The sequence below is a fragment of the Colletotrichum lupini genome, chromosome 5 (genome assembly GCF_023278565.1).
Source record: "Colletotrichum lupini chromosome 5, complete sequence".
Lineage (NCBI taxonomy): Eukaryota > Fungi > Ascomycota > Sordariomycetes > Glomerellales > Glomerellaceae > Colletotrichum > Colletotrichum lupini.
Window position 1 is genome coordinate 2,717,170 of NC_064678.1, and position 13,919 is coordinate 2,731,088.

General features: G+C 52.4%; 5 protein-coding genes across 5 annotated transcripts; 2 read left to right on the top strand and 3 right to left on the bottom strand.

Moving 5' to 3' along the window:
* Nucleotides 1-1,371: 1,371 nt before the first annotated feature.
* CLUP02_10211 (arrestin) lies at nt 1,372-3,036 on the top strand (the record flags this gene model as incomplete). Its single annotated transcript, XM_049289187.1, has 1 exon — nt 1,372-3,036. One exon carries the CDS (start codon nt 1,372-1,374, stop codon nt 3,034-3,036), a length of 1,665 nt encoding a protein of 554 aa, XP_049146332.1.
* Nucleotides 3,037-4,643: 1,607 nt separating this feature from the next.
* CLUP02_10212 (triacylglycerol lipase) lies at nt 4,644-6,168 on the bottom strand (the record flags this gene model as incomplete). Its single annotated transcript, XM_049289188.1, has 3 exons — nt 4,644-5,548; nt 5,620-5,946; nt 6,021-6,168. 3 exons carry the CDS (start codon nt 6,166-6,168, stop codon nt 4,644-4,646), a joined length of 1,380 nt encoding a protein of 459 aa, XP_049146333.1.
* Nucleotides 6,169-7,590: 1,422 nt separating this feature from the next.
* Nucleotides 7,591-8,865, bottom strand: CLUP02_10213 (uncharacterized protein; the record flags this gene model as incomplete). The annotated part of the gene is made up of 4 exons (XM_049289189.1): nt 7,591-7,986; nt 8,184-8,414; nt 8,495-8,577; nt 8,766-8,865. The coding sequence occupies 4 exons, from the start codon at nt 8,863-8,865 to the stop codon at nt 7,591-7,593; spliced, it is 810 nt and encodes a 269-aa protein (XP_049146334.1).
* Nucleotides 8,866-9,094: 229 nt separating this feature from the next.
* CLUP02_10214 (uncharacterized protein) lies at nt 9,095-10,487 on the top strand (the record flags this gene model as incomplete). Its single annotated transcript, XM_049289190.1, has 4 exons — nt 9,095-9,553; nt 9,611-9,758; nt 9,811-10,393; nt 10,460-10,487. 4 exons carry the CDS (start codon nt 9,095-9,097, stop codon nt 10,485-10,487), a joined length of 1,218 nt encoding a protein of 405 aa, XP_049146335.1.
* Nucleotides 10,488-10,619: 132 nt separating this feature from the next.
* On the bottom strand, nt 10,620-13,281 carry CLUP02_10215 (uncharacterized protein; the record flags this gene model as incomplete). The annotated part of the gene is made up of 9 exons (XM_049289191.1): nt 10,620-11,435; nt 11,492-11,683; nt 11,770-11,801; nt 11,876-12,270; nt 12,339-12,599; nt 12,655-12,751; nt 12,803-12,893; nt 12,948-13,052; nt 13,105-13,281. The coding sequence occupies 9 exons, from the start codon at nt 13,279-13,281 to the stop codon at nt 10,620-10,622; spliced, it is 2,166 nt and encodes a 721-aa protein (XP_049146336.1).
* Between the last annotated feature and the right edge of the window lie 638 nt (nt 13,282-13,919).

The window sequence follows — 13,919 nt, forward strand, 5'->3', positions numbered from 1 at the left end:
GAGACGACTTTATTCATGCAGAAAGTGTACTTTCAACATGGCTCAAGGTTGAGTACTTTTGCTCAAAGTGAGCTCGGCCATGGGTACACATTTTCCAATCATCTCAAGTTTGACGATGTTCAAGCTTTGTCAGGCAGAAATTCAACAGAGGGTGGTTCGCCTCTTACTGCGTAGGTTGACAAGGGGTCTATTTAAGGTACAACCCAAGGTCGGCAATATCGGCAAGGTGAGAGGACTAAAGTACCTCAAGTCTCGAGGTAAGACGACTGGCAGCAAGGGAGTGACAGCGGTGGTGATTGGGTCAAACGCCCAATGACATCAACCCTACCTTTCCTTCCACCTGCCAGAGCTGAATTCAACCTGACACATGCGCTGTATCTGTATCGAATCGGCCCAACTCAACGCGGCCTCTTACCCGTACTTATTGCGGGAATAAACTTGGCTTGACAACAGTGAACTATTATCTTACCTTATCTTACTTTGCTTTTGTGCTTCCTGGTGAGCGTTTGCAATAAGCACAGTCCTTTCCTTACCCTTGCTTTGAGAGACGGCTGGGGCTTTTGAGCCTGCGCCTTCGGTCTCGCCTCCGTAGGCCTACTGGTACTCCCCAACTCAACTGTCACTCAGCTCTGACGGCGAGGCTTGGAAGAGGGCTCAGCCACACGCGTCTACGTCGCCTCCTTGTGAACATCACGCTGTGTTCTATCCATACGGACAACATCGAATTAATCATCGTCTATTACCAGGAAAGCCGAGACAGCGAGTCGCCTGAGCTTTTCGGCCTTTCCCGCATCCCGCATCCCGCGGCGACGCAGACCATACCGACGGCGCCGACTGCGCCGACTGTAGCTTCTGCTTCTTTCCACGACTTCCGATGAAAGCTCCCTCTCGATTTCTGGCAGGTTTCTGATGAACTGAAGCGAACCTTCCTCACTCCTCTTCCGCCGTCGTTCTTGGCTACCTCACCATACTATTCCATACACCTCACTTCTAACGCAAAGCATTACGCGCAGCCAAGAGAAAAAAGACCAAGACCGGGAAAAAAATAGATACCACCCCACCTAGGTTGCTTGGACTAGATTGCCCCTCATTCCAATTCGGAGCTCGCACGGTGCAATACGTTCACTTAATTGAGGTCGAGGAGCTGTTTTGCGACGTCTGGTGCGCCTGTTTGTCTGTGCCTCATCCCACCTCCGACCGGCAAAACCACCATTGCAGAGAACCAAAGTCGTGGCAGCACATTACACGAAGCGCACTGGGTACCTGAACCACATACCATCAACCGACGACACCTCCCACACCACCACCACCAGAGGATATCCTCTTAAGCAAGGAAGGCGCGGACTGAGCAAATACCAGAAACCCACAACCATGTCGATCAGAATAGCACTCGACAATGCGCCAGAGTTCTACACCAACCTAGACAATGTCAAAGGCCGCGTCGTGCTCCACCTGAGCCGGCCGGAGCAGATTGGCGGCATCGTCGTCAAGCTTGAGGGTGAGTCCAAGACCGCCCTCGGCCTGCCGCAGGACAACTACCACGAGCGTAACACCCGGCCCGGAGGCGGGCCCGGGAGCATCGCAAGTGAGAACCACAAAATCCTCTACCGGGTCGCACAGGTTTTCCCGACGTACGAGGAGGACCTCGGCGGCGGCGGCTCGAGTTTCTCCCAGAGCTACGTCATCCAGGGAGGTCAGCACGAGTTCCCCTTCAACTTCAAGCTGCCCATCAACAATGCCTGCAGCGATCCCGTCTCCATGTCCAAGATTGGTGGCCTCGGCGGCATGGGAGGCTTCGGCGCCGGCATCGGACCCTTTGGACTCGGCGGTGCCCGGGTCATGGACGGGAGCAAGCAGCTCTTCCTGCAGCACGTCACCAAAACCTTGCCGCCGTCCTTCACCGGGTTCCCCCGGCAAGCCGAGGTGCGGTACTACCTCAAGGTCACCATCCAGCGCCCTGGCTTCTTGAAGGAGAACTGGCGGTACCAGATCGGCTTCAAGTTTATGCCCATCGAGCCACCCCGGCCTCCAAAGACCTCGCAGGAAGCCTTTGCCCGTCGACCTTTCACCTTTAAGCCGCGGCCCCGGAGCTTACAGACGAAGAAGTCAACCATGTTCGGCTCCAGCAGGGACGACGGCACCGGGGACGCCAATGCCGTGCCGCCGTCCATCGAGCTCTCTGCGCGCCTGCCACACCCCCCGATCCTGACGTGCAATCAACCTTTACCGCTACGGCTCATCGCAAAGAAGCTCGTTCCGTCACATGAGCAGGTATACCTCACCTCCATCCAGATCGAACTCGTAGGCAATACCCGCGTACGATGCCACGACCTCTTCAACACGGAAGTCAGCAAATGGGTCGTCGTCACGCAGTCCGGTCTCAGCATCCCGCTCCTCACGGACCCGACCTCGGAAGACCTGAATCTCGAGAGCGTCATCCCGGACGACCTGTGGCGCTCCATCCCGCTACCCAACACCGTTGCGCCCTCCTTTATGGCGTGTAACCTCCAGCGCTTCTACGAGCTCGACATCCAGTTGGGTCTCTGCTGGGGCAAACCACCCACGCGCGGCGGCTTCCTTAACTCGACAAAGGAGAACCCCGCGGCGCAAACCATCTACCTCCCGCTTCATTTCTCCAAGATTCAAATTTACTCGGGTATCGCGCCGCCGCCGCAGCTCCTCGAGGCGCTCGCGGCGCAGGCTAACAGGCCCGGCGCGGCGACGATGAGCATGCCGCCTAGGTTACCCCCTCGCACGGCGCAGTCTGCCCCCGTGACGGCCACGCAGGGGAGACCACATGGTCAACAGCAGCAGAGACCACCGCAGCAACACCCTGCTATGGCGGCGCCGCAGTATGATCCGCTGTATCCGCCGCAGATGGGCACGCCTGGAGCAGCCAACTTCGACGAGGCGCCGCCTAGTTACGATGAGGCTATGGCTGCGGAGGCGCCTGCGCCGGGACCGGAGTCGAGGCCGGCGTATAGTGGCGTTACGAACGAGAATGCGCCGAGTCAGATTCCGGAGAAGGGGAATTAGAGAAGGTGGATGAGAGCTGAGAGGTGGGGTTTGGAAGTGGGTGTGTTTTGATGTTTGTGTGTTTTGAGATGCTCGGGCTCCTTGGGAGAAGATGCGGGTGTAGATTGGAGGGATAGGGATACATTGGGGAGAAACTAATGAGTAATTTCGGGGTTTGTTTGGTATGTTCTGAGAGGGCTGGTGGAAGCTCGACAAGTAGGCACCGGTTTGGGAAGGGGGAAGGAAAGGGGATTAGTGGAGGGTGAAGCGTTTTCGTTTATTATACCATGACCAATATTGAGGGGATGTTATACTTTGAACTACATGACTCTTCACGGGGCACTGCTTTCGTGGCTCTATGACGAGGGAAGACTTTCGCATGTTTTGTTTTCGTGGTCCGGTCTCGTCTGTACCAGATAAAGCGGAGCTGGAAGGGTACTTTCTTTTCAGGTAGCATGCCGGGTATCTCTTCAAGCATAGCATAGCCATTAGTAAAGCTTCCCAGTGTTTGTGACGCTATATCCAAGGCACAAGCCGTGTCTGTAGAGCTATCAACCGAGGTACCGCAGATGTGAAGCTTCTCTCTGCGCTTTCTGAGATCCCGTGTATGTCTCCGGATCCCCGGGACTTTGGATTGCGGAGGTATAAAAACTTTCGGTCATGAGGCACCTCGTTTCGTTTACAACGCAGCAAACCCCCCCACTGGTTGACGAGTTGCAAGGTGGAACAGTCATGACAGCCTCTAGAAACGGGTGATCTGAGCCAAGGCAAGACACATGCTTCCACAGCATCCCTGCACGGGTCTTTTTGAAAAAAAAAGAGGAAAGAAGGCTTACTATGTTGGCATTCCTAGTCGGCTCAATATCCAGGGGCGAATAGAAGGGAAATGGCAAAGATGGTTGACTGGCGCTGTAGTTGAAGTCGATTTTTCTCCCATCTCTGCGTGGTGTATCTCGTAGAAGCCTGACCAAAGTTGCCGCTCTCGAGCACTTCACCGTCCTCGCCCACTTGCAGCTCGGCATCTCCCACGCCGCCGATGCGAAGGAGACTTTTCTCGACGCAACGAGCCTGATTTTATACTACTGGGCATGTCGCAGATCAACCTAGCTAGATGCCCGCAAAATTTCCTGATGGTAGTTGGAAGGAAGGAGTCACCGCTCTACCTTATCATGAAAGGCTGGCTTCCGTAAAGGGTTCTAAGAAACCAGCTCAAAATTTCAGCCATGGGACTTATAGTGCCCACTGCTGCCGGGGAGTGAATGCGAAGCTGTCTTCATTGGTAACCCCTGTAGTAGTAACGTGCCTTACTTCGGGGAACTTGACTTTTGCTATGCAATGCAAATCTATGTCAATCATGGGTGATGGACATTCCATTCATGCTCGTGCTCTCGTGATATATGTTGTAGGCTCTTTTCCCTCTTGTAGCCTTCTGGTCTAAGACTTATAATACGTCTCAATGCTTACACGTCTTCTGGATCTATTCCAACCGATAACGCCACTGCTCGCTGCGTCTATCCCTTGCTCGCTCGTAGTCTTACACACCTCCTAGTTGAGATTACAGTAGTAGCCAGCATCATTATACATAGCCCTCAAAGTGAGTTCCTCGCATACCTTATACATCAACTGCCTCATAAACCCTCCTTGGCCAACATATCCGCAATATCGAGATAAAACGCAACAGCATTAAACGTCCTCGTCTGCCCCATCCACACCTTGCGCAACGTCCACTTGAGCCGATTCGACCAATTGATCAAATCCAAATGGCTCACGTCCAGCAGCGTGCCCTGATACTTTCCCCACCGACTACTCGCAACACTCACCAACCCATCATTCGCCCCCTCGGCCTGCTCAATGACCCAATGACTTTGCCGAAACAGGCTCAGTAGTGGCGGCCGGTCCGTACACGCGCCATAACTAAAATACCGCACCTCATTGCTGTCAGGGGTAGCAGGGTTGAATTCTCCCTCCATGTACCGCTGCGTAAGCTGCTCAAAAGCCTGCGTCCCCAACCCGGCACGCTCAATGAGCCCGTACAGATTCGCGAGCTTAATGGGGCCTTGCCCATCCAACAGATAATCCGCAAACGCGCTCCCGCGGTGCGGCGTCGCTACGGTGACGAGACTAAGGACTTTGACATCGCGCGGCTTGAGATGGGAAATCATGTAGCGGGCGTCCAGCCCGCCCATGGAGTGCGCGACGATGTTGACGGCGCGGCCGCCGGCTTTGGCGGCGATGTCGGCGCCCAGTTTTGCGGCGCGCTCCTCGATGGAGCCCGAGGGCGGGACGGAGGTGGTGATGATGTTGGACGGACCGGAGAGGGTGCTCAACGAGTCGGAGATGCCGCGCCAGTAGTGGATCGGCGGGACATAGGCGCCGAGGCGCAGTTCGGAGAAGCCCATCAGTCCGTGAGCGAGGACGATGGGGTTCTTTGGCGTGTCTGGCGGGCGTGTAAGTGCGGGTGGATCATTATGGTTTGGACAGAGGCGGGGTTGGGAAGCAGGAGGACTCGAAACGGTACTAGGAGGACAATATCCTTGAAAGGGCAAACAAGAGAGGAAGGGGAGAGGATCGGATCGGATAAGAAGGAGGGGGGCAAAATGGTACCATAGTGTTCTCTAACGACGGCATACTCGTCCGATATCTGTTTGCCCAGGTCTCTGAACCTCGGGTCACCGTCGTGCTTCGGCCGCAAGTGCGAGACGGAGAAAGGACGGCTGTCTCGGGCTGCAAGAGGGCGAAGCAAGCGATGAGACGCGGTTGGCGCACAAATGAGCCGTGAGGAGGGCGCGCAAGGGCGGCACCTCGTGAGGCGTGCGCTGTTCATGGCATGGAAGGAAGAGCGTAAGCCGCCGCGGGCGCGGGGTGGTGGGGAGAAGAGAGAGTGAGGGAGAGAGAATCTGGCAAGTCGAATGGTCTGAAGTCTCTGATTCTCTAGTCACTTGATGAGGATTGGATGTACCCTCTGTTCGCCTCAGTTGGTTGGTTGTCCCCCCTCTTTTCTGTACCGGTTTGTTTGCTTTGCTTGTTTTTCTCGAGGATGTGAATGGCCTGGCTTGGTTCCGGTCCCTCGACGTTTCTGTTTTCTTTACTGTGGTACAAGGTTCGTAATGGAGTGTGGAACGAAGGCTTGCTCTGCAATCCCAAAGTCTGCATACGGAGAGTATGTGTGTGTGTGTGCTGCGGAAAGGAAGGAAGGAAGAAACGCGCATTTCTGAGCAATGAGAGGTGTTTGCCAAGCATGTTTAAGCGCCCGGCTCTTTGACGTCACGCAGGACGGCGGCCGCGAACAGTTTAGCGCGACAGCGGGGGGGGGGGTCTCTCGGCCGGAGGGTCCACCGTGTGCTGGAAGTATAGTGGAGCCTTCCTTGGGGTGAACACAGGTAAACTGACCTGTGGGGGGGGGGGGGGGTGTTAGCTGACCGCCCCACATCTTCACGTGAGTATAGCCCGTGCCACTCCGTAGGTGATCTAGATATAGTTCAGAATCGATTCTAAATTAATTAAGAATATATATTAACTATAATATTAAATAATTATATATATATAATAATAATTTTTAAAAAGTATTTTATATATTATAAATAACTAAAGCTAGCATTTTTAAAAAACTATCTTTAAATTAATTTAGAATCGATTCTAAATCAATTCTGGATCAAACTAATATTAATAAATAAAAATTAATAATATATAAGTTATTTTTAATATTAATACTTTATTATTAAATTAAACTATTTATATATATATTTTTATAATATCTTAATTGAATTAATATTATAAAAATTAATATTTAAAAATAAAACTATTACTAAGTTTTAAAATTTAATAAGGATTAGTTCGAAATTAGTTCTAAATTTGTTCTAAATTAATTCTAAACTAATTCTAAATTAGTTTTAAAATATATTTTAAAATAAATTTTCAAAATTCAAAACCTTACTTTTTATATCTAAATTAATTATTACATATATGAATTATTATAATATATTTAAAAGAATATATTTTTTATATTAAAATAAGTATATTCTGATATTTTTAAATTATAATATAGAATTAATTCTGAAATATGTCTAAATTAGTTCTGAATTAATTCTAGATTACTTTAAGATCAGTTTAGAATTAGGTCAGCTGGACCCACTTATTTTCCACGGGCCAATGAGAAGAGCGCTCAGGTCACGTCCCTTTTCCTTGGTCAGGTCAGGTAACCGGGGGGGCCACAGGTCAGTTTACCTGTGTTCACTCCTTGGGGGCCTGGCGTGCGGCTTGCGGCTTGCCCTGGGCTTCGGCCGCTAGTGATTAGTGGACGGATGTCTCCCGCACAATCCACCAAGCTTGGTCAGAGCTTCTTTCTTCCACTTCCTCCTCCTTCACCCTTGTCTCTGTCCATATGCTCTGTGCGATCTGCGCCCTTGTCGACCGGGGGTTGGGATAGTCCACAGGCAAAGTTCATGGATAACGTTGTTGGTGTTGGTCTTTTTGCTTAGCTTCGCTGGCCTGCAGCACTGCAGATTGCCAGATGCTGCCCTGAAGTTTGCCAATCCTGTTCCGCCTTCGGGTGCCGGTCCCGGTCCTTGTCCTTGATCAGAGTTCAGACTTTCCCGTCCCAGGTTCCCCGTCGCCCCAACTGCCAAAACCAACGCCCACCGGCCGTTGGTTCATCTCCTTGCTGTCGTCTTCCGCCGCCATCTTTCGAGGGTGTCTTGGTGTGAGGGCGGCCGCATCATGCAGCCTGCAGTTGCCTGCTGTGCGGTGCGGGCGTGCGCACACAGTTTGTTGCACTGCACCTGCCATGGCAGCCCATGGCAGGAGAAACAAATCTCGGGTACGTCGGCCATGATTCATCGGCTCCTGGCGATCGGCCAGTGCCCTCTCATTTTCTTCCATGTTCATGTTCACCCTCTCTCCCCTCACTGCATGAAGATCATCGATGCTACCGTTGGCTGGCCTCAGAACCAACACGCACGAGACAGGAAATCCCTAAGTCAGGCTTCGGTTTTGAAACCTGTCTGGCCTCTCGAGTGTGTTTGCCCTTTCGCGAATGATATTCCATCGTTGACTGTTTCCCCCGCTTCTGGGACCACGTCTTGATTACCTGCCCCCAGCCCCCAACGTGTCCCCAGGCCTAGAGTGCAATGCGGCGTAGCAGCTCAAAGTTCAAAGGACTGGCTGTGAACCAAAGTGTTCGACACCCTCCCGTAGCCATGCTGTAGGGCAGATGAGAGCGACGGCTGCTTTCGCCATTGGACGACGGCCCCCTGCTCACCGGCCATCGAAGACCAACATGGCCTCACTGAATGACCGTCCAATGTAACCTCCTCATCTGCGCCGCCCGTGGGTAAACAGGCCGCAACCGCCAACCTTGCCTGCTTGATTGGTCCAGAGCTCATGCTGAAGAGGGCCCGGATCTGCAAACTTTCGACTGTTGCACCGTCGAACCGTTCCGCTGGGACGGCTTCGCCCTCTCACGCCCGCTATCCACACCCACACCTGGTGTTTGTTTGCTTGCCAGCCTCGCTGGCTCGTTGGGAGGCGTCAGCGCCTTCTTCTTCCTTCGCGGCAGTTGGGCATCTTAGAAAACGCCAGTCAGCACTGCTTGTTGTTGTTCATCAGTCAAGTTGCGATTCGTCGTATAGGTACCGCCGTTGCTGCGTTGTCAGTCACCGATGAGAAGTGCTCACAAAGTTGCCCGGTTGAAGGTCGACTGAAGAAAGTTCTTGTTGGTACAACGTCTCTTCCGTAGTGGATGTATCCATAACGGATGAAACCGCGGAAGCTGATGGTGTGCCCGTTTGAATCGACCCCGGCCTGGTCTTGCGTGTACCTTACCTCCATCTCCGTCGGGCCGCTCGTCTTCATTGTCCACGGCCTCTGCTGTCCGCAATCATCCATATCCCAACCGTCGCGATTATGCAGACCGGTTTGCTGGAATGCTTGATCCATTACACACCTGGCTTCTGCCGCGTGTATATATCCCCAATGCCCGGCGCGCTTCTTCCTTTCCCGCTCCTTCTCTCGGCATGTCCAGCCATCCGATGGTCAAGCGACGCAACGTTCACTGTCGCCTGTCAAGTGGAACGTGAGCACAATGACAGGCGACTGCGGAGACTCGTGCCCCTACCCGGGGGGCTTTACCTCCTACTCGCCTTCGGTAATTGGGAGTGCCATCTTTCTGGTAGCCTTTGCGCTGCTCGTGCCTCTGGCCTTGTACCAAGGCTTTCGTTTCAAGACGCCTTTATTCGCATCGACTCTGGCGACCGGTCTTCTTCTCGAGGTCTTGGGCTTCGCGGGAAGATTGAGGCTTCGAAATGATACCGCCAGCGGGACTTCATTCTCCCTTTGGCTCATCGGCGCCATCTTGGGCCCTACTCTCATCGCAGCGGCCATATGTCAGATCCTTCCCCATGTCATCGCCCTCTACGGTCTCGGCATTGGCTTTACCCGGCCAAGAGTGGCTGTCTTGTTCCTCATCTTCGCTCTTGCTCTCGTCATTGCATTGGAAATTGCCGGGGTTGTCTCAGCTGTCTTTGGGCTCGGAGGTGTACAGGTAAGGATTTCATCGTTGTGCTGCCTAGCAGTCCCCATCTCTAACAAGCCCCAATAGACACCGTCGATTCTTCTGGCCGGCTTAGGTGTTCAGATTTTGGCGTTGCTGCTCTTCGTCGGATTGTTCCTCTGGTTCACCCAGAAGCTTCCTGACCCGAAACACATTGCCGTGTACCAAGCACCGCGTTTTAAGAACTTCGTCAAGAGTAAGTAGACCCATTGCCGCAGGACCAACATAGTCTGACGATCTTTTCTCAGTGATACCAGCAGTCGCTGTCGTCTTGGTGGGGCACACCATCTATCGCCTCGTTGAGTTCTGGGACGGACTCGATAGCCCTCTTCAGCGGTCGGAAGCCGCTTCACTGGTCATCGGAGGTGCTCTGCCATTCCTCGTCGCCTCAGTCTTATGCGTATACCATCCTGGTGCATCTTTCGGTCGAGCGTGGGGCCTGACATCGCCGCGATATCGATCTTTATCACTGAGGTCGCGCCGCGGTGCTCCGTCGCCTCTGCAGTCGCCAACTGCACCTTGGGACGACCACAAAGGACCCCGTCAGCCGGGATTTACTGCCACCCGGTTCCCAGACAAGAAGATGTCGCCCGTCGGAGTTGGCCCAGTTCCCTTGAGAGAGTCAACAATGGCAAGCAAGGTTGCCGGTAGTCCCGGCAATAGATCGGTCACCTACCCAAGCCCCATTGCTTCGACACACAAGTTGAGTCCCATTGGCTCACAACACAAAATGAGTCCAACCTTCCAGGGCACTCAACAGCCGACAAATCCCAATCGCTACAGTAACACCAAGCCCAACGCAAAGCCGATGGTAAATAGTGAAGAACTGTGGTAGCGAGAAGTTGGCAAAGAGTGGCTCTCGATTCGTGCAATGGTATATCCTCTTTCATGCGGTAGCGTGGCGTTTGATACTTTCGGTGGCTGAGAATGCTGCGGCCTTTTGTCTTTTTTGTCACCAGGATACCATTCTCCTGTATATACCTTGGGTGGCTAGAGTTGATCTCGATATCTATATTTACCCATAGCTTCTGCATTTCGAAATGTAAATTGCTTGAGGTTACAAAGTAAAAGCACCCGTAGCTTTCCTCCAGAAGAAGTATGCTAAGCCAAAAGCTGCGCCTCCGAGGTGTCCGGCATGTCCCACTCCTGTGTCCCGCTCGGTACTCAGACAGTAGGCATCCACGGCAAACATTCCCAAGACAACAAGGCGCAAGGGTAGAACTTGATGTGTCCCGGAAAGGCGGACCTTCATCGTGGGAAACATTAACGCCAGAGCTGTGCCGAGACCAGTCAAGGCTCCGCTTGCTCCAACAGCCGTCCTCTCGGCATTGTTCTTTGCTCCCCGTCTTCTCCTGGCATTGAAAATGTGGCAAAGGCAAGCGGTGATTGCACTCCCGAGGGACAGTACAATGAATCGTAGCGGCGATACACTGAGTAAATAAAACGACTCGACATAAGTTTTATATGTTGACATGTTGACGAAAAGGTGTAAAGGCTGGATGTGACTAAAGGCCGAGGTAAAGAAGGTGAGTAGTCGGGGGTCACTTGAGCTGAGCATAAAGTATTTGCGAAGAAATGCGGAAAGACGCCTGCGGTCTATCGGGAGCGAAGAGAAGATTGGATGGAGCGCGGCCAGCCAGGCCAGATGGATGACAATATTGCTCACGGGAACTCCGTAGAAGAGGGCAGTCCAGAGCGGTCCGATATTGCCGGGTGCAAATCTTGCGGGATATCCAAATGCTGAGAGTGATGCCATATTGATACTGTCTCCTGTGATGACTAGTGGGTACTGGAAATGAGAGGCGACGCTTAGACGCGGAAACTGTGAAGTGGTGCCGTTGGGTATGAACAAGAGGAGACACGATGTCTTGAACTAGCTCTTAGGGGTTTTGGTTTTGTATCAGCTGGACTGGTCTTGATATCTCGAACATGGACTTCAATCTCGAGTTTCGTATGAAGGTGACTGGGGGTAAAGCATGTGTAGATTGCATAGGATCTAGATGGCGTGACGTTGTCGCTTTCTGTCGAGGTAGATTCTGAAGTTCGCAGTGCTCCGTTCGAGAAAGGAGCCGAAGTCGTCGTTGGATGAAAGGTGCGTGAAGAAGAAGGGTTGGTCCGTGCCTAAGGTACGTAGTGTATGACAGTGCTGATTTTGTGCTCGGCACTGTCCCTCCATCCTCAAGAATTCAACTGTTCACTGTTCTTACCAACAACTTCTCGGATTTCATGCACGCTTTCACTTCAGATAACTCAGATGCTTTGGATACGCCAATAGAATCTACCTATATTTATATGCTGCTCATATGCTCTCACCCACTTTTCCTGGTGTCGAGATCTCTGGTTGCTTGCCAACTTGACCAGCGCCTTCCCCCTTCTCGAGATCCACCATCTCAACATCGCCAGACTGGCCACCTACAGCCTCGACTTGCCCAGCGCCGCTTTCCAACGGCTGGATTCCGGCGCTCTCACTGCGCACGTTACCAGAACTCCGTGACCACCTGTCCAAAACGCTTTTTCTATTGGAAGTTGCCGTGGACGTCATCGTGTTCCTCTTGCTTGCGGCACCTGTGCTGTCCAACTGGCTGCGCATTGCGAGCATCAAAGTTACATGTCGGAGTAGAGGTTGCAGGGCGGGAAAACAGCCGACCCAGAGACCAACATGGAGCTCGGCGTCGGTCCATGCAGCTACAGTGAGCATCTTGTACGTCCTAGACTGTGTCAGTATGCTGAAGTCGCTAGTCTAAGCCGCGCCTTATTCGCCATAAGGAGTGCTTACGTGTTTACACCGAAGTCCGTCGTGACGATAATGGAAAATCGAACGATGCCAGTAACGACAGCAAAGATTCCCAGAGAAAAAACCAGCAAGATTTGTATGGCCTTGACGCCCATTTTGACGTAGTTCGTCACAACACATAGCGGAAGGACGACCAGCATACAATCAACAAAGATGCAGATAATGGCATGGCCCAGCATCATCGATCGCTCTTCGCGTTTGTCTCTGCATTGTCGCCATGTGCTAGAATAATTGAAGACATCACTGGAGCGATGAGTCAGCCAGCCATCGCTAGGCCTCAGGGGAGTGTCCCTCTTACGGTATCTGCGAGCATTCTGTCAAGACGAAAAAGAATCCCGACAAACTGACTATGATCACCATAGCATTGAGAGCGTATATGCTCCAGATATATATCTCTGGCAACAAACGTCAGCAACTAAGTATGTTGGGGACTGGGATAATCATACTGTTCTTGCTCAAGCGTGGAAGAAACGCTAATATAGACAGGCGTACGGCACCAGAAGCGAGAAAGTAGACCAGCTCCATGATAGAAAGCCTCTATTCGCAGCACGTTAGTTCCGCCGAGGACTTTCAGTATGAGAAATAGCTGACCTTGAAGAATTGAAGCAGCGTCGGCCGGGGAACATCTTCGATCTGGGCCCCGGTGCCGTAGTTGGTTGTGTCCATTTCAAGGGCCGAGAGTGTGACACACAAGGCCTGGTTCCCGTGTTAGTCCATGCAACTTACACCAGGAAGCGGCTTGACCTACCCAAGCTACTATTGCAAGGAAATCATCCCAGCCCAGAGCTTTTACTATGATCTCCCGTATGAGCAGACGGAGAGAGACCAGCAATGTCGAAACAATAATCAGAGCTAGGTTCAGGTCGAATACATGGCGTCCACCCGAGTTAGGGTGGTACCGCAAGGATTGTCCGACATCAACCATTTCAACTCGTCAAGACAATGTCGTTGGATTTGAGTGCTTCGAAAGCTTCGAGATTCTTGCCATTCATGGAAGAGACCAAGGCCATGTGCCGATTATCCGAGGCCGCCGATGGTTATAATGGAGTCATGGACCACATTCGCCAGCGTTGAGCCTATACCAGAAGCGTGGGCTACGGAAACATCTACGTACGAGAAGGCACTTGACGCCCAAGACACGCGCCAAGCCCCGTTTCGAACAATTTGTGCCATTTTCTGACGCCTTGAGTGCTTGAGCAATCAGACACTGGAGTCTACCGAGTTTGAGAGGCCTCTGGAGGCGAAAACCAGGCCAGGCTGAGGTCGATGCGTCGATGGGCTAGAACAGCCGCCGGAATTGCTCATCGCCGCTACATTTAGAGTTTACGCCTCAAATACCAGTCTCAGAAGCTACCTCTCCGGCTGGAAAGGCGCGGGGTGGCCAGAATAGTTCACGACATGCTGAACGATCTGTAAAAAGCGACTTGCACCAGAGCCGAAAGCTCGTAGATACGATGGTGATTGGCGCCTTATGCCTGGGGGTTTTCTTTTTTCTTCGATGATGGAATCTTGAGCAAGAACTGTCATTCTACCATCGGAGGAGTTTTCAGCTCTGTCGTTGTC